This window comes from Nilaparvata lugens, chromosome 2 (assembly GCF_014356525.2).
Source record: "Nilaparvata lugens isolate BPH chromosome 2, ASM1435652v1, whole genome shotgun sequence".
Classification (NCBI taxonomy): domain Eukaryota; kingdom Metazoa; phylum Arthropoda; class Insecta; order Hemiptera; family Delphacidae; genus Nilaparvata; species Nilaparvata lugens.
In genome coordinates, this window is record NC_052505.1 from 66,491,208 (window position 1) to 66,513,421 (window position 22,214).

The window sequence follows — 22,214 nt, forward strand, 5'->3', positions numbered from 1 at the left end:
GTCCCTACGTAGATCTGAAAGACCTTGTTTGCAGACGACTCTCGTCTGACGTCAGAAAAGGGTTTCTTTTCCGGTCTAGGCCAGAAAGTTGTCTCTTTCCAGCCGCTCATGGAAGTAGTTAATAAGTCATCCGCTAGATCGGGCGAGTGTCCACTTTCATCATCAGCTGAAGTCACCATGATTTCAGTTCCAGTTTCGAATCAAACTAATTCGCTTCGCAACCAGTTTTATTCAATTATTTATTGTTGATTAGTGCATTCCGAATTTTCAAAAATGCTTGAAGATGACTGTGGTATTCCAAGTGAAATTTTAAAAGAATCTGAAATCCAGACTGCAAATCTTCTACCACTAAAATCAAGAGATAGGTACGATAGCTTAACAAGTATTCTTTATTTATTTTGTCAGCAATACCTGTAGTGTGGCGAAAAATATCGTTCACACCACGGGCAAAAATGTTTTTCCAGCTCTCAATCTTTTCTAGTCTCGGCCTATGGCCTCGGACTTGAAAACCGATTTCGAGCTGGAAAAATCTCATTTTCTGCTCTAGGTGCGAAATATACTATATAATAAAGTGAACAAAAAATTATAGTGATGAATACTATGATGGATCTTACATGCAACACTATTAGAAAGATAGGAACAAAATTGGAAGGTCATACTTCATTCTTAGGGTAGTTTTTACCCTACCCTCAATTTCATGTTGTACAATCTTTACAATACTTATAAAATTATAGTGATGGATACTATTATAAATCCTAAAACCTACATGAAACACTACTAGAAATATTAAAAATATATAAGGTCTCATAAAGTTCACTTTTAGGGGAGGTTTAGTATTCCTGGGATCACCCGAAGTTCATTGGTTTTACTATCATCCCACTCAGGGTCAGTATTCTTATCTTGAACAATGAATTCATTTTTAGCCTCACTAATGTCATTGAGATAGAGATCTAGAAGTCAATTTTTACATTCTTCGAAGTCTGTTCAAAATAAACATATTGACTGCTTGAATCCAATCACTATTGCATAAAAATGTGCATTTGAAAAGAACGAAAAAGTTGCGTTAGTCGTGACCCTTGGGTCCATGGGACACAGAAACGTCATTTCACAAAAACAACAAGTCACAGAGCACTCTAACACTCTACATCAAGATTAAGTGTCCACTGACATGAATTTACATGGGTCACAATAGACAGTAAAGCAAACGGAAGCAAAATTATAACTAAAACAAAAATTGCCCGGGTTCCTGGGACCCGGGTTCACGACTAGAAGGTTAATCAAACGCACGAAATTCTGACTTTTCCTGTAGATGAGATATCAAGATAATTGAGTTTGAGACTTGAAATATCACAGCTATGGTTATTTACATCAACTTCTGAGCATTTTGGGTGGAATTATTGCAACCTTCACCATAAGCAAAAAATTAAATACTACAAAAGTAAAAACATTTGATGAACTATAGGACATTTTTACTCCTAATTAATCACTTTTCACATTCAATGGAAACTGTAGGAAAAATTTAATGTGTAATACGTGCGCAAAGTTCCTTTGCTGCACTCAAGAAACAGTCCGCACTCGCCTACGGCTCGTGCGTAAACGTTTCTCTCAGTGCAGCTGTGTCACTTTGCGCACTAGTTACACAAATAACAGCGGAAAGCTGTTATCGCTCTCATCAAAATTATCACGTTCCGCTACGCGTCACGTAGTACCTGTTTTGATTCGAGCGTTAAAGTCACGTTTTACGCTCTTAATACATAAATAACTATTATTGATGAGTAATTAATTTCGACTTCAGACCAGGCGACTCTAGTCTCTGCAACCTCACGACTGTGAGCCTGAGTCGAGCGGCATCTCAAGTTGGTCAAGAAATGACTTGAGTTGGTACCATGTATTTCTAATGAAGTGAGGTTAGAATTTAAACTTTGAATGTTCATTTTCATGGTCAATGCACGAGTAGAAACATTTTCTCGCCTGTTTGCTTCTTTTTTGTTTCATCATTTCAAATTAGACAGTAAAAAGATAAAACAATATATTCATTATAATTACTATAAAATTTATTACAGAATTTATTCAATAATTGAATGAATACAGAGACTGTCAAAAACATTTTATCCTTTCTTGAATATTTTTTTAGATATATTTATTTTCTTCTTTTTAGTTAGCAATTAACCTTTTTTCATGGAGTTATTTTTAATAAAATTAGTTTAGTAATGAAGTAGCATTGAACTGAAGTAGAGACTATGAGCAAGAAAGTTGTAAGGTCGTGGTCAAGAGACTGGAATATTCTAGATCAGGGTCATAGACGTATACAATTTGAGTCGAGGTAGTGTGAGTTGAGCCTTTTGTGATAAACCTTTCCGTTTAACAGAATGCCCACCTTCCTCTCTGTATGTAACAATGGTTTCAAAAACATCTAGTATTGGTCAACTTTTCTGACGTAGAATATTTTTTCGCAAAACCATACGTGCTTCAGAGAAACTCCATATACCATAATTATACTCCGTGTAGTAGGATACCTCTATATTTCCATTATTCTATGATGCTATCAATCAGCTCAGCTGAAGTTTTCAAAATGGTGTTTTTTGTTTATGATTACTTGTAAATAAACACAAAGAAGATTTATGTTATTTTCAATTATTTAAATAATCTGTTGTTTAAAAAATACGGTAGATATCAATCATAAAGCAATCTTTTGAACTCATAGAGTCTATTTTAATCAGGTAAGCTACTGTAATTAGTTTAAATTTATGGCTAAAGTCAAAATTTATGCTAAATTTTTAATTCAATATTTTTTCCAATATCTATTATCAAAGTAGGTATGTAGATGTGTATTATAATAATATTAAGAATATCTAGAAAGATATGAGGATAAGGATATGGAAGAGCTATACCGTATCATTATATTTGTTATCTACCTTAGGTTTTGAAAAGTATTATTATTCTTGTTATATTCTGTGAAGTATCAAAATGGACTGATAAAACATTTTTATGGTTCTATTCTTATTTAATTCACACATTCTCAGCAATTACAATAAATTAAAAAAAACTGGTATTCCAGTAAGTTATTATAGGATGTTCCAGCTTTAAAGATATTTGAGACGATTCTTGCAGCGAACTGTTTGAGGCATTTCAGATTCACGACACAAGTTAAAAATAATAAAAGCAAATTAATGTTCCTATTGATAATGTAGCCTATACTTAGGCCTATTTCAGATGTCACATGTCAGGTACCGGTAGCACAGTAGTTAATTTAAAACAAATTATGTGTACAAACCGAATCCAATCCTGTAAGTTAAATATTTTTATTGGTAAGAAAATCATACTTTGAATCTCTAGGTTACTTCCAAGTCCGAATTTAATCTTTTAATTAACAATCAGTTAATCTTTTAATCCTGTAAACTCAGGTATTATTTTTATAGGAAATAACTAAGGGTAGGCACACACCAGTTAGTCAAGACAATACTAGTCATGATTAGTCACAATACTTCACATTGTTGCTTATGAAGCAACACACACCGATTAGTCATTGCAATTAGACATGTCTTCATAAGCAACTATGTGAAGTGTGGTAACTGAACGTGTCTTGTCTTGACTAACTGCTGTGTGCCTAGCATAAGGCTTATTTTAGTTTTATTTTCAGGATGGAGGATTAAAATTGGTTGAACATGAGTGGAGATTGTCCTAGGGTTGTAGGCCTAGCACTAGCATCAACTACCAGCTGTGATTGTGCCAGGACTTGTTCATCTAAATGGCAAGATGACGTTGGAAGTATGTATAGCAAACATTAAATAATTATATTGAATATATATTTATTGATATTAGTCCATTGGTGGTGATTCATTGTGTGAATTCGATCTTGCTGTTTGATGGTTTATCAGTGTAGATGGCCACGAACAAATGGAATATAAATTAAGGTTTTGATTGGTTAAGGAGAAAAAATGAATCTTTGTTAACTAAATGGGTCTAGACAGATCCCACATTTCATATTAATTATGAAACATAGATGAGTGAAACCCATTTTACTATTTGCTCGAAACCCATTAGTTTGTGGATATAATAGGTAAGAACCAATTGTAAAAAACCTTTTTAGTTGATGGAGTTTTCATTTGTACCTTACAGCTATGTTAAAGCCACTTGTATTATTATTCAACGCAATTAGAACCAGCTCAGTGGCATCAAAATATTAATTTCTGAAGTAGATTAAATTTAGGGCTTCATATTACCGTATCTATTCATTTTCTTAATACCTGTTGTATACATTTAGGTACGGTATAGCCTTCAATTATTTGTTTTTTCAAAAGGAGACAAGTAACATCGGTTCATGGTGCAAACCCACCCACAGGCTAGGACATGATCTATGGAGTGCCGCAGGGAAAATCTTGATCCCTTGCTTATGTATAGCAATGACCTTGGTGTAGATTGTAAGGCCTTGTTGTTTGCGGACGTCACCACCATGATAGCCGAGGATAACGACCCCTCAAGCTTATGTTACGAGATCAGCTCAACAGGGGTAGGAGGCAAGATGGTTGTTCATAACAAATTAATAAGCTTTGCCTGAATGGAGGGAGAACGCAGAGCCTTCTGTACACCCTGATGCATGGCCCGTCTTTCCATGGGAGGGGGGGGAGGTCAAGTTCCTGTCATTCATGATGGGCTCAACTCTATCATGGGAGCAGCATATTAATCGATATGATCGACTTGCCAGGGTGATATAATTTATGATGCAGAAACTGAATTGTAATGTACCCTCCAGCTATACCTAATTTCAGCATACCATGGTCTGTTTCACAGTCACATAAACTATGGAATAGTACATGTGGGTAGATGTGGAAAGATTATTTTACAGGAAACGTTCACCGTACCATCTTACTACATGGAACACTGTCGGCCCATTTACAGGCATTTGAGAATGCTGACTGTATCAGTCAGTACTTGTATTTACTGCTGCTCGTGCTGCCATAGAACTTTATGTTAACTAAACTCTTCAATGTATGATTCCATTACGAACTACTTGTTAAATAATCACTTTTGAACAACTAATTAACTGTTTATTAGTTTATATTTATTATTTTGTAATAACGTGTGTTCTTTGTTCAAGCGCAACTAAAGCAGTTATCGAGAGAAGAATTGGAAATAGAGTTTTATAACCTGCACACAAAAAATGAATGTCTGTCAAAAGCTCTGAAGGACAATGTTAAACAAATAAAAAGGTATTTTTCAGTTTTAAAAATATTTTTTCAAAATGGTTCAAGCCATTCAATGTTTTCAAAATGGTTCAAGCCATTCAATGTGCAGCCACTCTTAAGTTTGTCCACATTCATGAGTAGGTCAACGAGTCAGTTCATGATCAGTTTATAATTCAGTTTGTTGATTGCCAGTCAATAACTAGACTATCCTTTAGCAATTGGAGAAGTATAATCGTAGAGAAAAGATAGCATAAGAAGGTATCCCATGGTATAGGCTGCTTGTTTCAAATTTCTAGCCGATTTTTGTTAACTCAAACCGATTAGTGTCGACAACTGTTTATTATTACTGTTTTATTGGCAGGTTGAGAGTATACGGCACAATATAAGAGTTTCCACCTCAAACTGTAGGTCTAGTCATCTCTCATTATCATCTGTTGATTTTTGAGGTTGATGCCTTGATGAGCTCCAGGTTTGTTTGTGGGCAATAAAACTGATGATGATGAGATATGACTGGACCTACAGCTTAAGGTGGATTCTGAAACAGCACTACATAGCTTCCTGAAAAATAAGTACGTGGACTATCGGCTTGAGTTAACAGTGAAATTTGGAACATAAACTACCTATAATACCATGGAGTATCTTCTTCTACTATCTTTTCTCTATGGTATAACTTGGTATTTATGAGAATCGTGAAAAAATGGCTCTAGTAACTTGAAGATGGACTCTTCATGAGCTCCAGGTTTGTTTGTGGGCAGTGAGACTGAAGATGATGATGATGATGATGATGATGAGAGATGACTGGACCCACAGCTCAAGGTAGACTCTGAACCACCGGGAAGCGATTTTTAAACTAATAAATTATATTTAGAGGAGTCGGCTCTACGTGTGGTCACCCTTCCACGGAAGTAGCAAGTGAATGAATCTTAACTTATTTAAGCGATAGCTTGAAATGTTGAGTTATTGTATCACAAGTACTGATTCCCAAGTATAAATCAAATTTATCATGCTCGGTACTCACATAACACGCAATTTGAACCCATGGGCTGTAGAAAAACTCCGGCTTTTTCAAACTATGTTTTAGAAAAATTGGAAACTGAGAATAATTTCTCTTGTTCAAAATCGGAATAGATTAAGAAATTTTAATTATTCTAGATAAAATAAAATCTAGATAATTTGCATGCTAATGTATCTTTCTCATATTGTGTTTCAGACTGAATAGAACAATTAAAAAGAACGAAGAAGATAGAAGACGATGTTTATCACCTACAAAACAACTTTATGAAGATCGTATTAGTCAGTTAGAGCAGTCTAACCACTTTCTTCAGGATAAGGTCAGTAAATCCATGAATTTACAGTAAAGGAACAGTTTTGGGCTTCAAGCCTGTTGTTCCTTTCCCAATCATTCATGGTTGAGAATGATATTGTAACCAATGTATAAATGTATAAATAAATTTAGAAGACTTTGAACCTAAGAAGTATTTTTAAATGTAAAAACCTGTGTTTCTTTTTTGTTTTGGATTGTAAATTGGAGTGCTTAATTCAAAAATGTGAAAATGACATAATATAGCCTAGTTACTTTTGGGCAGTTGTATAAATTAGAATCGGAACTGTATTGAGCTTGAGCCTGTGATACTTTTCTGGAAGTTGTGTAATTTTTGAATGTTGAATGTCATGACCAAGCTTTAAAAAAAGTCGAGCCTGGTGAAACTGAGCATTAGTATTAATATAAAATTTGAAATTTTATGTGACCACCGTATTTTCATATTCTTCTAGGTCTACATCCATATCGTCAACTGTAAAATGAAGTGAAATGAGTTAGAAAGATTCTTTGTGTGGCGAAGTTGATAGTCTTTTCTACTACTTGAACTTGAAGTAACTGTAGTCTACTCGTTTTGATGCTGCTTCACTCAAAACCTTAGTAGCTTAGACTGATCTATTCCATATTCTTTATGATAATCAGTAATTACTTGAATTATAACTTCATATAAAGAATGTATATATATAGTATGAATTGAATGCCTGTTGTTTTTACTTGGATTGTATCTAATGTTGATGAATAAATAAATAAATGGATATTATAATGTCGTTAAAAAAGAAATTCGTATGACTTTTGTTGGTGGGGAGTCCCTTGCTGGAAAGTCCCACCGCCTGAATATATAATTTAAGCCGTCAATGGGCCTTACGACTGTCATACTTCAGCCGGAACCGACAGTTTAACTTGCCCATCCGATAACACGGGAGTGATCTGGTTAAAAAACAAATAATGTCGTTAAATAATAAATATTCGAATATTTTTATTTCAGGTTTTAGTATTGAGACACCAGCTTCAATCTCATAGTCGTCTTCATGCAAAAGCCCATAGAAATTCCTCGCATCACTCTCGAAGTATAAATTCTACAAAAACTAGTCAAACGCATTTGTAAGTCTAGTTTTCAACTTCGTAGATATCTAGTGTACTTGGTATTTTCCAATATAATTTGACCCAGATCAAAAATTCTCTGATAGATTGAATGTGTATTCTATGCTATCAAAGCCCTTGCTTCTTATTAAAACGCCACTTGAGACACGATCAGCCTGTTGACTCTTCGCAACTTATAACATTATCATTGTATTGTAGGGCAACATCCTCAACATATAGAATAAAGCATTTATTAAAATCTTCGAATAAAAATTGTTAGCAATCATAGAAAATGAGTGCTCTCTTCTAATAATCGCGTATCTACTCATCATCATCATCTAGTTCTCGAATACCCCAGTCAATGAAGACAAAAAACAGGGTTTTGCGCAACAAATTAGGGGAAAGCTGAATTTTTGCTGGGTGTTAGTATACGTAGTATATAGCCTGGAACCAAAGAGTCCCCAACGCTACACCGCTCGCTTGCTCAACCCCCCCCCCCCCAGGACCACCCCATAGTTCGTACTGCACTGGTTTCTAAAAACAAGTATATCTTGGCTCAAAATCAAGATATCATGCTGAATTTGATCTCATCCTCTACATGAATAGATCTACAATCCAATTAATGTCATATAACATTTTATTTTATATTCATTGCTATAACCTCTGTTGCCTCAAATTTGTCTTCAACCACTCCGTTTGGTTGAAAAATGTTCATTCAGAATAGAAAAAGCACTTTCTATAATAGTTTCCCAAAACCACCTGTTAGTGGTCGTATTACTTTAAGGGCATCTAGCGCAGAAAAACATACATTGTGTAGATTAACTGGACAATTAAGATTATAGGACATGAAAAACGTATGACCTATGATAAATTATTTTAAATGTCTTGGAACGGACTACAACGTTTATCTAAATCAATTTTTTAGAAAATTAGAAGTGTAGACTTTTATTCTTGACCGAATATACAATTATGTGGTGGAAAATTCCTTATTTTTTGTAATTATATGACAATAACTTTTCAATCAATAGATGTACAATAAAATTTTATGTCGTTAATTGTAGATCCATCCATCCTTAAGAGGATGAGATCAAATTCAGCATGGTCTCAGCATTGATTTTGAACAGAGATATACTTGTTTTTAGAAACCATTGCAGGTTTTTTTGGCGGGGGGGGGGATGTAAGCGGTGTAGCGTTGGGGACTCTGGTTCCAGACAATGTACTATGTATACCAACAACCGGTTAATATTCAGCTTTCCTCTAATTTGTTGCGCATCAATTGACCATGTGAATAAAAACTGAGCATGGAGCATAAGGTTTTGCTCATGAGCATCAGGTAGAAGCATAAACATTTGCTTATTTTTATATGAATAAGCTTTACCTTATGCTCCTGAACTCTGGAGCAAATGTTCACGTATTTTAAAGATTCTTCATCAGCTGATTCGACTTACTTTGTTTTTATAGTGAAAGGTTAAAATGTGCTACTTGAGCCGCGTTTACACCAAAGTTATTAACAAAATGTTAATAACTTAATCCATATAGATTCTATTAGATTGAACGAAACTTGACAAACACATATGATCATCATGTGTATTATAAGTTATGTTCAATCTAATAGAATCTTTAAGGATTAAGTTATTAACATTTTGTTAATAGCTTTGGTGTAAACGCAGCTTAACGTAAGCGCTAAATATGCAATTACAGACACCGCTTGTGTTTGGTCGTCTGCTCTGTTCTCTATCTATGAATTGAGTTTTAGGTTAGTTGAGTTCTAAATTTTGAAATAATAGCATGCAAAAATGTCATCTCTACTAAATTTTGAAATAATAGCATGGAAAAATGTCATCTCTATAATAATCTTATAATCTCAATAGCCTTCTTAATATAATCGTCTACACTATCATCTTCTTTAATGCCTATTTCCTGTTCTGTGATGGCTAAATTTATATCCAATAGGCATATTTTTATTTATTCTTTTGCAGGAATAATAGTGATATATAGTTGAATCTAAAATAGCTATTTATGTATTAAAAGCGTAATGCGCGACTTTATCGCTCGCGCAAAACAGTTATCACGCGACGCGAAGCAGAGCGTGATAATTTTGCAAGAGCGATAAAGAAGCATTACGCGCAAATTACAATTTTTTTTCTACAACTGCCCAAACCTGTTAAATTACTTATATCGGCGGACTTACAATTACCGACTTTTTAGGTTAAGATCTGACTTTTTGTCGAGCTGCTTACCACCAGCTGATTAGCGAGCGTAAAGAAACTCTTCTGCGCATGCGCGAATGATAAGCGAGCGTAAAGAAAATATACTGCGCATGCGCGGATGGTTAGCGAGCGAAAAAGTAGATTCTCCTCAGAAATAAGCTGATTTACGAGGAGAATTGAGTATGTAAATTCTTTTTTTACGCGCAGTTGTAGAAAAAGAGTTTTATAGTTCTCAACTATTGGTTGTGATCGTATCTGGTATAGTTTCCTCTTCCTCGCACGAATTAGTTGAGCCATTTTACTATGAGCAAAAGGTAAAAGCTGCTCTATACTAGACTCATCTTTTTTGAAGCATTTGCTTCTACAAGCAAATGCTCTAGTTTATTCATACAATTTTGAGTATAAGCTTTTACTTTTGCTCAAACTATTTTTTTGATGGGAGGCAAGGTTTTGCTCACGTTTATTCATAGAAAATGAAGCATATGCTCCATATTTTAGAAGTACAAGCAAATATAATATTTATTTATTTTATCTGTATAAGCAAATGCTCAACTTTATTCACATGGCCCATAGCATGGCTTACTTTAGATAAAGGCTGGAGCGCACAACTTGGCAACGTCGCAGTCTAGCTCAGCTTCAGGCCGAGAAAAGTGAATTCACTTGGGTAGACTCCCGATTAACCACCAGCTTTACGCCCTTTATGAAATACCAATACTGAGAAATTCAATTCAATGATATTAAAAAAATATATAATATTAAATGATAGACTAATTTTAACTTTAGCTCTAGGAGTTTCAAGTATAATGCCTATCTTGGCAATATATTTCACTGTACTTACTTTCTGTGTCTGTATTTCCTACAAGCAATTTTAACTATCAAATGTATTTCATTAATAGATGAAAGTATTGAATAGTACCTTCTAAATGTAAAATAAAAATATGAAAGTCGAATATTTCTCCAGATACCTCAACACCGAACGGCAATTTTCGGAGCCTCGTTCTGTGTTACGGCTTCTCGTGAATGGAATGCTCTGCCACTTTATATCATCCTTTCCTCATCCTTATCACTATTCCAAAAGAGAGTGCACCGACACCTAGCTCTTGCTTCTGGGTATTGACTTATGGCTGGTAGCGAGGAGAAGTTGTATTCCTTTTTTTATAATTACTTATGAAATGTGGATAATGATTTTTGCATGGGCTCACGAACTGCATGACTTTTTTTTCTTTTTTTCCCTTCTCATTTTTCTATTTCTATCTTGTTTTTGAAGTAATCTATATTAATTTTTACCGTGCTCATCTATTATACTTTTAGTTTTACATTAATACTTATAGTTTATTCATTTGCAGTGCTATTTTGTTTTGTACCACTATGGGTCTTGTTAGACTCAGTGGAAATTGTCATATTGTATAAATAAATAATTAAATAAAATATTGTCTTCTTTTTAAGAAACTTATGAATTTAATGTATTCGCTTTTTGTGCATCTATAACTAACTATACACCGTAATGATAATCGATAGTTCATGATAATATCCATCAATTTATATTAAAACACATCATTAAGTACCCTACCCTTTATTATTATTTTTTCTTTTAAACTTTTGAAACAAGACTTGTTTCAACTCATCTTTTTTTTATTCAGAATGGCTTTAGATGAGTTGGAACTAGTCGTGTTTTGGAAGAAAAAAATACAAAGAGTACGGTATTGAAGATTATAATGTTTTAATAATTTCAAAGTAGCCTTATAAAGAGAAGTGATAATTCATATTAATAGGTTATTGAATGAATAAATTGCTGGAATAATGATAACTCATTCAACTTTGTCCATTAACTCAATTATATCTAGGCATAATAGTATACAAAAAAATCACAGAAGAATTGATATCCAATAGCAATAGTTTAATCTATCTTTACATATCTCTGTGGGTTTATAATCACATTATTGACATAAATCAAATACTTACTATCCCTACTAACAAATGCAAATGATTTCACAATATACAATAATACAAATGATTCTACAAAATACAATTTTTCTAATGGTGTAATGAATCTATGCATATCAAATAAAGCAAAGTCGGCCTGAACCACACGTTGCCATATTAAACATGTTCCGGCCTTCTATCTATAGTAGGCTGTGCCCACAGTCTTTATTGACTGGGCTAGATCTAACAGAAGATAACTCTGAGACAACAGGTTTTCGTTTAACTGAAATAATCTTTTTAATAAAATTCAATATATTACCAACTTACCACTTACCTAATGAAGATTTTTTTAAATCAGTTTATAGCCAACCTAACAAATTTAGTTGTAACCCTGGTCTGGCATAGTATTTCTAAAGAGTGGTATATCCTGTTGTTATACTTTATAGTTCAGTGATGTAGCCAAAGACCTTAGGGATCTTTAGATAAAGACCTTAGATCTTTGGATAAAGACCAAAGAGATCTTTAAGGTCTTTGGATGTAGCCGGCTTATGCTTGATCATATGTCTGTTTTTTCAACCATATGAGCTATGTTTCTTTTATAGTAGGTTTAAAATTATTTTAGTCGTTATTTTGCTCTTCTTCCATTTGTTCTAAATTTATTACGTGATGTAAATATTCAAACCTACTCTCACATAGTTTAATTTAAATTACAGTATAAATGGAGCATAAATCAAATGTTCCTAATTTGAGGCTTCTTTCGTATTTTTTACACTTCTCAGTTTGTAACTTTGAACAAATCTAAATTTATGTAAGTTACTGTTTCATGGACAGGTTGTCATGTAAGTGTGAGTTAACCTTATTAGAGCTTCTAAAAATTTTCAAGTCTTCAACTTATATAACTTTTGTCTTTAACGTCTGTAGCTTTGAATAAATATAAATGTATGTAAGTCCCTGTTTCATTAGCACTTGAAAATTTGTCCTCTTTTCTGACGAATGTGCAGTTTTTAATTGTGTTTTAGGATAATCTTTTAAAGAGAAAGATTTCACAAGATTTTTCTTTAATGTAGAATAATATAAAGTTAGTTATTCATTAGCAAGAAAAACAAAGTACACAACTTTTAGTATTTATTTATTTCATTCCACAATTACAACAACAAATGATTGACGCAGAGAGAACTAACAGGATAAACCAAAAACTGTTTCTCTTTCTAATTTTGATAGAAATTGTTTAAAAGAGGTTAGGTTAACACTTATAATAATCACAAAAATTTACAGTTTAATTTCTTCAATTTTTACTTGTCTTAAAGTTGTATATGAAAACAATTCATAGCATGATTAAAAATGACCATCTAGTAATTAATTTGTATGTTTTTTTTAGTTTATTAGATTTATGTTTTTAAAAAATATTTTTTTATTTAAAAATTATCTTAGCCCCTTTCTGCGTTTTTTTCTATTAATACATATGCTTCCAAAGCAAGATTTTTGTTTATTTCTTTATTGATAAAATTTTAATATTGTAATTATTATTTCAGGTCTCACCTTCCTATTCCTGAATCTGAAAATTTAAACCAGGATGAAAAAAATGATTTGAATGAAGGTTTAAATGTGGTGAGTTTTAGTACTATTTTTAAGGTTTTGAAGGCTAATCTGCACTAATGAGTTCACAAACTCTTGCTTTACCATATATTGATTCTTTATCACAAATAACAATTTATTGCCAAGTATTGCAAGACCTATTTCATACTAACACTATATTTTTATTGAAACAAATGGAAAGATTAACTTATTCAATACAGAGAATAAATATGTAGATAGGAAAATCTTTTAGAAACAAAGAGTAAGAACTTATTTGTAATATACAGAATATAATTTTTTTTATTACGATATACAAATATATATTAAGAAATATTTACTCTCGCAGAGGCATTACTGCCTGTGTGCGAGAATGAGAACAAGAATACACTTCAAAATTTATCAATACCAAGTAAATAAAAAGACTCAACTTTTCTAAACAGAGTCACACACACACACTCAAAGAAATTCCAACTTGAAAAATAATAATAAAAAATAGATTGAATAAAAAAGAAATACTGTAGATTAAGACGACTTTTCATAACCTACGTCACTAGATCCTTGCTCTGGTATATATAGTCATATGTAAAATTTTTAATAAGCAATTAAGATAACTGTAAATTTGATTTAATTAATGAGTATTGAGTTTCAGCTCATGTATTACAATGAATGGATTATTTTCAGGATCTTGTCGAGAACGATAATAGAATTTTGCAACTTCAAAGCGAACTGGATGAAAACCCCGGTGATGCGGCCAGAGTTGCGGAGAACATAGAACTGATAAGGCTGCGACGTCTGGTGAAGAGACAATCGGCGCAGTTGGCCACCCTCAATGCACATCTCGAGGTCTCTGACAAGGAACTTGAACAGCTGCGTACGTCTTACGACCAGGCCAGTCTGGAGAACGGTGAGAAACACAGAATACTGGTAGATGGTATATACGATCACTGCGTCATTTGGTCAAACAGTCAAACGATCACTTTTAAAAGCTGTGCTTTAGGTGATAGGTTGTCGCCGACTACTTGTTACCTTTCTAAGGAGGTGACAAGTTGACGAAGTAACAACTTGACGTGAGCGAGCGTGTTGACCAACCACTCGGGCAGAAAATGAGCTGGATTTCCACATAACAATATCAGTGAAAGTGCTAGATATAGTGAACTTATAACCTCCATGAGTTCTAATTGAACTACTTTCACTCAGCGAGTATGAATAGTGCCATTACAACTTATGGCAACATACTCTCACAGTACCAAATACGTTCACTCATACTGATATGTGGCAATCCAGATTTAAAGGTGTGTTTATACTCATTGATACAGTGCGTTGCAGAGAAAACTCTCCTCGTGTTTTCAGAATGTTTTTTAAATTAAAAAATGCTCACTAGTTTATTTTGTAGTACCAATCTATGAACACTCCCATAAGAAGCATTTGCATTCTCTTTAGGCTGGGCAGAATTGAAATGCGCCCCTGGTTACTTTTATGGTTAGACAAATTTGTTTCAGCTAGATAGATTGTTTGCTGGTGAATGTCTGGTATTTCTTCTACTAAAATAATTTTTTTCGAAGATGATGACCACATAACTGTATAACGTGCGTGTATAACGAGATGAGGAAAGATACTGATACATGACACTTGCCAACAGTAAAGGATGTGCTACTCCTCTAAAAAAGAGCACTGCGTACCATCACTTTTAATGGGAGTAGGGACCACTAATCCCTAGTAAACGTAAACTATTTTTCATGGATATTGGGATCCATACCATCTACAGCCATTACATGTTTGCTCTCTCACGCAATTAATTGCAAACCAGAAAGTCTGGCCAAGAAAAGGTGAAATCCACAGCCACAATACACGCCGAGCGGCTTCCCTACTAGGTTTAGTACGGGAAAAATATAGAATAAGAAGATATCTCATGATATAAGGCGTCTATGTTCTAAATTTCACTGTTAACTCAAACCAATAGCCCTGGTAGCTATTTTCCGTGAAGCTATGTGACGCTGGTAGTCTCTCACAATGTGGTGTTCTTACACTCTCACCTGGCCAAAACAGTAATAAAAGACAGTGGTCGACAGTAATCTGCTTCAGTCAACAGAAAATCGGCTTGAAATTTGGAACATAAACGACCTATACCATGAGATATCTTTTTATGGTATATTTTCTCTATGGTAGTACGTTCAATAGCTACTCAGCAGTAATATGGCGTTTTAACAAGTTGCACAGAGAATTGAGGAATGCACCACATGGAATATTACTCAGTGTAGTGAGGGGGAAACTCGCGGACAGACCATTCTACTCATTTGTGGACCTCTAGAGTCTAGAATAAAACCCCTTTTTTGAGACAGTCTTACCTCCATAATTAGCCAAATCGGCTAATTGTGATTCGTGACATCTGGTATTCCAGCTTTTGGAAACGACATCAAGTATGCGAGGATTCAAGTATCCAAGAAAATGTTATGAGGATGGAATTGTTGACTATTATCATTGATTGAAGTTGCTTTCCATGACGAAACACTGTATAATAACTTTGTTGAAGTTCTGACACTGTGTTACTAGTAAATATTTGAAAAAACACTTACTTTTGTTGGAGTCTTGAGGAATGCATTTCACTCCTGAAGAGGAGCTTCATCAGCCTGACACCAGGGGCGCTTGCTCTTATGGGTTGGACTGTGTGGCCAAAATGTGGGAAAATATTACATTTGATTTGAAGTTAAGTTGATCATTTAATAAGTTGGATTTGTCGTAGTGGAGGTGTTTGAAAATTTCGTATTGTTCTAGTGTGTTTAGTCTCTGGCTTTTTTGAAGAATGTGTAGGATTTCGATATCTGTTAGTATGTTTTTGTGATTGTGTCCTATGGCTATTAAATGTTCTGCATATGTAGATTCTGAATTTGAATTTACTGCTTTTATGTGCTCATTGTAGCTTCAAAATAAGATACAATGAGCACATAAAAGCAGTAAATTCAAATTCAGAATCTACATATGCAGAACATTTAATAGCCACAGGACACAATCACAAAAACATACTAACAGATATCGAAATCTTACACATTCTTCAAAAAAGTCAGAGACTCAACACACTAGAACAATACGAAATTTTCAAACACCTCCACTATGACAAATCCAACTTATTAAATGATCAACTTAACTTCAAATCAAATGTAATATTTTCCCACATTTTGGCCATACAGTCCAACCCATAAGAGCAAGCGCCCCTGGTGTCAGGCTGATGAAGCTCCTCTTCAGGAGTGAAATGCATTCCTCAAGACTCCAACAAAAGTAAGTGTTTTTCAAATATTTACTAGTAACACAGTGTCAGAACTTCAACAAAGTTATTATCATTAAGTTTGCAATCAGAACAATCTCTCAAAGTAATTCACTCAGAAATCAAAAAAGAATAAGTTATTCTATTTTGCTTTTGCAGATCAAGTTTTGAAGCAGTTGATGAATGAGAAACAACGAATTCGAGTAATGCAGACCGAACTCATCGAGCTTGGCAACTTCAAGCAAGACATCAAAATACTCCAAGAACAAGTTCGTGATTTGCTGGTATGCTCAATCATATTTAGCCTCCTAACTCATCAATTATTGTTGGAGTTACTTTTGTTGTATTGGTTAAAACCTATATGAATGCGGGCATGGAACGGTCAAGGGAGAACAATACACCTCACTCAACGCCAGTGTTATGGAAAACAATAACTATCAACATTCTATATATTTATCAATAGGTCGGTTTCCGCCACCATTGAAATAGTTCTAGTAACATAAGAATCTCAATATCTACTTCAAAATCAAACATGTCCGCAAAATGAAACTGATCTCACGTTGATTATTACAACTCTGTTTACGTTGATTTATATTAATAGACATGTACAGTCGAACCTCTCTATAACGAACCTCCACTTAACGAAATCCTCCACACAACGAATTTTTACCTGGTCCCATGACATTTTAGAGTTCTGGCTGCTTATAACGAATTTCAGACCTCTCAACAACAAAGTTTTCTCTAGACTCCATTATACAAAATGAAGTGTGTATAGGAAACAGACGGTCATTTTTAAGGAATTGTTTAGTTTCAGCAGAAAGGTCAATAGACTAAAAATAATGGCAATTCAGGAAGGAAGAAGATAGGGTGGTCGGGTGGTCAATAGAGGTTGAAAAACACATCGGAAATTGAATGCAAGTTATTGGAAATTGAATCCCAAGAACTTGTCATTTGTAGACCAGGTAGGTGAATGACAGGACTTTCCCATTCTTTGTTTTGTCACACATTTCAATTCTTCGAACAGACTATGATGATGATGGCTGTGACGAACCTGAGGAGAAGAATCGTCAGATCAAGAAGTTCTAGAAGCTTTCAAAATAACAGGCAAGGATTAAAACTGAAAAATAGTACCAGACAACATGTTCGACTATTTGAATATATGTGAGTCGTTTATTGAACATAAAATTTTATTCAAATGCAGAATTCAACCGAAAATTACTCACTTTCTCAAATAAAACATTAAAAAATAGGAAAGTTGAGTTATTATAGTATTTATAGTGAAGTTATTGACAAAATTACCGTATTTTGTGTTCAATCTAATAGTAGTGTAAAAATTAGTAAAATAACTTTGGTGAATGGAGTCGAAAAATATTGCTACTGAGTACTTTGATTAAACAAGCTTCTTGGAAATAAATGTATGTCCCATATTCATTTATTTACCGCAGTGATACGATATTACAAGATCCATAAGATCGTGGCAGTTTTCTTGACAGAACAACCTCTCAATAACGAATACCTCTCTGCAGCGAATTTTTTGTCGGGATAATCGACTTCGTTATACAGAGGTTCGATTGTATATGTATCGTTAAAAAAATGTCAAGTAGCTCTAGGAAAATCTTATTTATATACATAAATGTATAAAATTATGAATTGTATAATTAATGGAGTATTTTCTGTTCAAGTTCATGATTACCATAATAATTTTCTTAAACATAAACAAACTAACATTACTCATCCATATACGCTTAACACTCATTACATAATAATTATAAACCCACTTGAAAACATTGTTTTTCTGGGCCGCTATCCAGTGATTCCCAAGTCTTATTACACTGGACCGCGAAAAATGAATTGTTTGACATATACAGTTTAATAAAATTGTCCAATCAATCCATGGAATAAGTGACCCAAAGACTCTTGTTCTAATGTTTTTCTTTGATGACTATATATACTACACTTTATTATACAATACTATAAACCCTTTTCGATTCTACCTATACTACTCTGTATACAATCCCATAAACCCTACTACACACTACTGTATAGGATAGAAATGGTTCATAGCATTGACAAAGTCGAGAAAAAGTTGTTGAGTCGTTGGATGAACACTTCTCCAAGTAAAGTCAAGTAAGTTTCGAGATTTGACGTGGTCATTCTACCGTCTCGCCGCATAATGTCTCTCATCACTTAAGCAAATATGGTAGTTTGCAAAAATAGATTCTTCTCTAATTGAATTTTTCCTCCAGCATATTATTTATTGTTGCAATAAATTTTATGAATTTTTCTTTCGTGAATTATTTTTTTTAAGAATAAATTGAAAATTTTGTTTTAGAACAATTTTCATATCTATGATAACATAATACAAGTAATAAAATCGTTATCGGTGAAAATTGGCAAATTGTCTCTGATTCCTATATTCAATTTCAGAGTGAGAGAAGCCTGCTTCGTAGCAATAATGATAAGTTGCTTGAGATTGCTTCAGGAAAAACCGAGGAAGACAATAGCCAACAACAAAAAAATGTGAGTTCTTATTATAGATTAGTAATTGTCAATAAAATTGCTTTTTCTGACTTACTACTCCATATGAGTGCCTGTTGTGTAGTGAAATTTACTTCAAACTGTCAGTAGGTCAGCACTTGTTATAAATATAATTTATGCATCCCCGATTATTTATGTATTCATCAATACAATCACACATCATAAAGATATGTGTGGGCGAAAGCAACAGGTCTAGCCCAAAACTACTCTACTCCCAAATTATTAAATTTCCAAAAGATATGTTATATTTACACTGCTAGTTATTTGAGTCTGATTTTAGTATGTCCGAAATGAAGTAACTGGACATTTTCAACTTGGAAGAATAAAGCACTGAATTATTAACTAATATTACACTACTTCATGAATCACCAAGAACTTGTAAAATTCAGTTATTTATGAGAATTCAAGCAAAAAAAAAAAATACTAAACTTCCAGCAAATGCTGTCAGCTGTCAGTTCAAAGTGAATCTCATTATAGTTATCACTATAGAATCACTATTACAAGATGAGAATGTAGTTGGATTGTTGATATAGAATCAGTACGATATTGCACCCTGGCCTACGATATTGCAACGTCCCAAATTTCCCAGTAGGCCTAGAATTTAATAATATATGATTGGTGAAAAAGATCAGCTGGTATTTTTTAAAATCTTTTTCACCAATCATGTTTGTATTTGATTCTAGGCCTACACTGCGACGTTGCAATATCGTAGGCCAGGACCTTGTATTAGAGGTGGCTATGATGCTATCAATGCCATAAATATGAGTCTCATTTCCACTACAAAATTATTTAAACTGAGAAATTTGTCCTTAAATAATATTTTTAAACCTGTTATTGGAAATATTATCAAAATTATGTACAGTTCGCGTCCCTTAGCTTTGCCTCTGTGACTGAAACGGCATATAGATAGGCAAAGTATGGTTCGCGGGATAATAGTTACGGCTTTGAAAAAACATCAGCTTCAGAATCCCTAGATCAATAGATATAGGAAGCTCCCTACAGATGTTCGATGTTTTTGAACGAGTAGTATTATAGTCTAGTGGTCCTCCGCCGATAGGCATAGCCCGGACTATAGATAACTTTTATTATCAAAAAAATAAAATAATTTTCATTGTTACTAATCTTAAAATAACACATTATACTTTGCAACCTTTTACAGGTGACCGACAAAGAGACAATAGAACAAGAATCGACGAAAGAAGAAGCTGAAAAGTAAGATACTTACATATTATATTCATCTCGGCAGAGAGATTCAATCGATTTCTGAGAACAAATATTCGATGTTAGTTTATGTATATTTTGTCAATGTTTGTCACCAAAGAAATTCAATTGCTAGGTATTTAGAAATTAACTCACGATCTCATCTTAACTAAAACTCGTCTTTTTAAATCATGATATTTTTGTATGTAGTTGTATGGGGGTTTTGAAAATTATCACTGTTGAATTTTATTGTTGAATGTTATTGTAATATTATAACACGGTTTACGGAAAAATTGTGTTTGAATCATCTAACCAATGCCAATGTTTAGTTTTTAAAAGTAGTATTCAAATAATTATTTTATCAGATATGTTCTTTTCTATCTTTTGTAGTTTTGCAAACTCTATAACACTTGCGTCATGTTAATGCATGCTATTAATATTTGTATAAATCTCTATTTACTCGAGTAATAGCCTAGATGATTTTTGCTCATTGTTTATCAGTTTATTGATTTCATTGGTATCGTAGATTCCATTCATTAATTTTACATAATTCCATAACATATTCCATAATTTTGCATCCATTAATCAAGCTATTTTTGCAATTATTCTGGAAAGAATGAAATCAATCACATCTGTTTCCATAATGACAAATAGGTACCTACTTCTCCCAATTGTACCAACTCTAAAGGAACCAAGTCTGCTATCATGCAAAAATATGTTGAACATCACAACACTAAGTACATTTGAAACTATAAACTAATGAAATAAACAAGGATTCATTTATAGTTTAGGAATTTTCATAAACGTTCAGGATGATTAAAAAAGAATGCCTTAATTTTAAACAACCATAATAAACGATGAACACTAACCAATTTCAAATCAAATTACTCACAGAACTATCAAGTGTATTATAAGAGCAATCTATGTGCCCTTCTCTTGAGGCTCGGACATCTACAAAAAAGTATGGTCCATAGACCATAGTTTATGAAAACATTCATTTTGGCGAATCTCGCTGATGCTTTTTTGTTTGATGAGGGTTTTCGGTACTCCATATACGAAAATGATGTCGATCGACTCACCGCTCACATGTAACGTTGCCTCATCGCTATAAATGAGTTTTTTTACATTTCCATAAACCATGGTGTATGGACCCTACTTTATTGTAGATGTTGTACGAGCCTCAAAAGAAGGGCACTAAAGGGAACAGCTTAATATTTCAGCTTTGACAATAGGGTTGATTGGGGATCCTATTTTAATAAAAAAACTGATTTTCTGTGGCTTCAAAAATCTGTTCCGCCATATCAGATATGCCATTTTGACTATTTCAATGCAATAAAACTTCATTTTTTCAAATGGGAAGGTGGTTATGTGATTCATGATTTCGATACTGACTTTCAAGAGAAAATTAAGGCCGAAACCAATCTACATATTTATTTTCTGTTCTGAATATGTTAATTTTTCATTTGTTTCCATTATAATGTAGTTTTAGTATGCAATGGGTCTTGAAAGACCTGGCAATATATTGTCATTTGTGATGAAGAATCAATAAACCCGCACATCGATATCTCAAACCGTTTCAAAGATATTAAATTTTAAAGATACTAATGAATTTATCCAAAATGCAATGAATGAGTACATTAAAAATCTGACAAATCAAACTTCACTGTTTTATTAATGTAATTAAATGCTACTGGAAGTGTTAAATAACTCCAAAAAGTTACATTAAATAGTTAGGATTATTTTTAGATTTTCAATGTCTCATTTCATTTTTGTATGATTTATAAAGTCCTATCTTTATATCGATAACTTTCGATCGGTTTGAGATTTCGATGTTCGATTTTCGTTATTCATTTTTTCTTGAAATTCTGTATCGAAAATGTACCACACGACCACCTTCTCATTTAAAAAATTACTTTGGATTCAAA

At 33.4% G+C, this 22,214-nt stretch overlaps 1 protein-coding gene across 8 annotated transcripts in view; it reads left to right on the forward strand.

The window, feature by feature from the left end:
- The first annotated feature begins 2,429 nt into the window (after nucleotides 1-2,429).
- The window catches only part of LOC111055280, a 40,387-nt gene continuing 20,602 nt past the window's right edge, over nucleotides 2,430-22,214 (forward strand). Inside the window, exons 1-10 of one of the 8 annotated variants that reach the window (XR_002606358.2) lie at nucleotides 2,430-2,720; nucleotides 3,641-3,768; nucleotides 5,099-5,210; nucleotides 6,397-6,517; nucleotides 7,490-7,605; nucleotides 13,250-13,325; nucleotides 13,974-14,196; nucleotides 16,711-16,835; nucleotides 18,979-19,071; nucleotides 20,249-20,301. Coding sequence is in view for 4 of the 8 variants with exons in the window: in XM_039422516.1 (XP_039278450.1) it covers nucleotides 3,666-3,768; nucleotides 5,099-5,210; nucleotides 6,397-6,517; nucleotides 7,490-7,605; nucleotides 13,250-13,325; nucleotides 13,974-14,196; nucleotides 16,711-16,835; nucleotides 18,979-19,071; nucleotides 20,249-20,301 (1,022 nt within the window). In the remaining 4 variants the exon portion in view is untranslated. Of the gene's footprint in view, nucleotides 2,721-3,640; nucleotides 3,769-5,098; nucleotides 5,211-6,396; nucleotides 6,518-7,489; nucleotides 7,606-11,614; nucleotides 12,557-13,249; nucleotides 13,326-13,973; nucleotides 14,197-16,710; nucleotides 16,836-18,978; nucleotides 19,072-20,248; nucleotides 20,302-22,214 lie in introns of those variants that run through there. The other 7 variants (XM_039422516.1, XR_005570642.1, XM_022342470.2 and 4 more) reach the window with 7 other exon arrangements.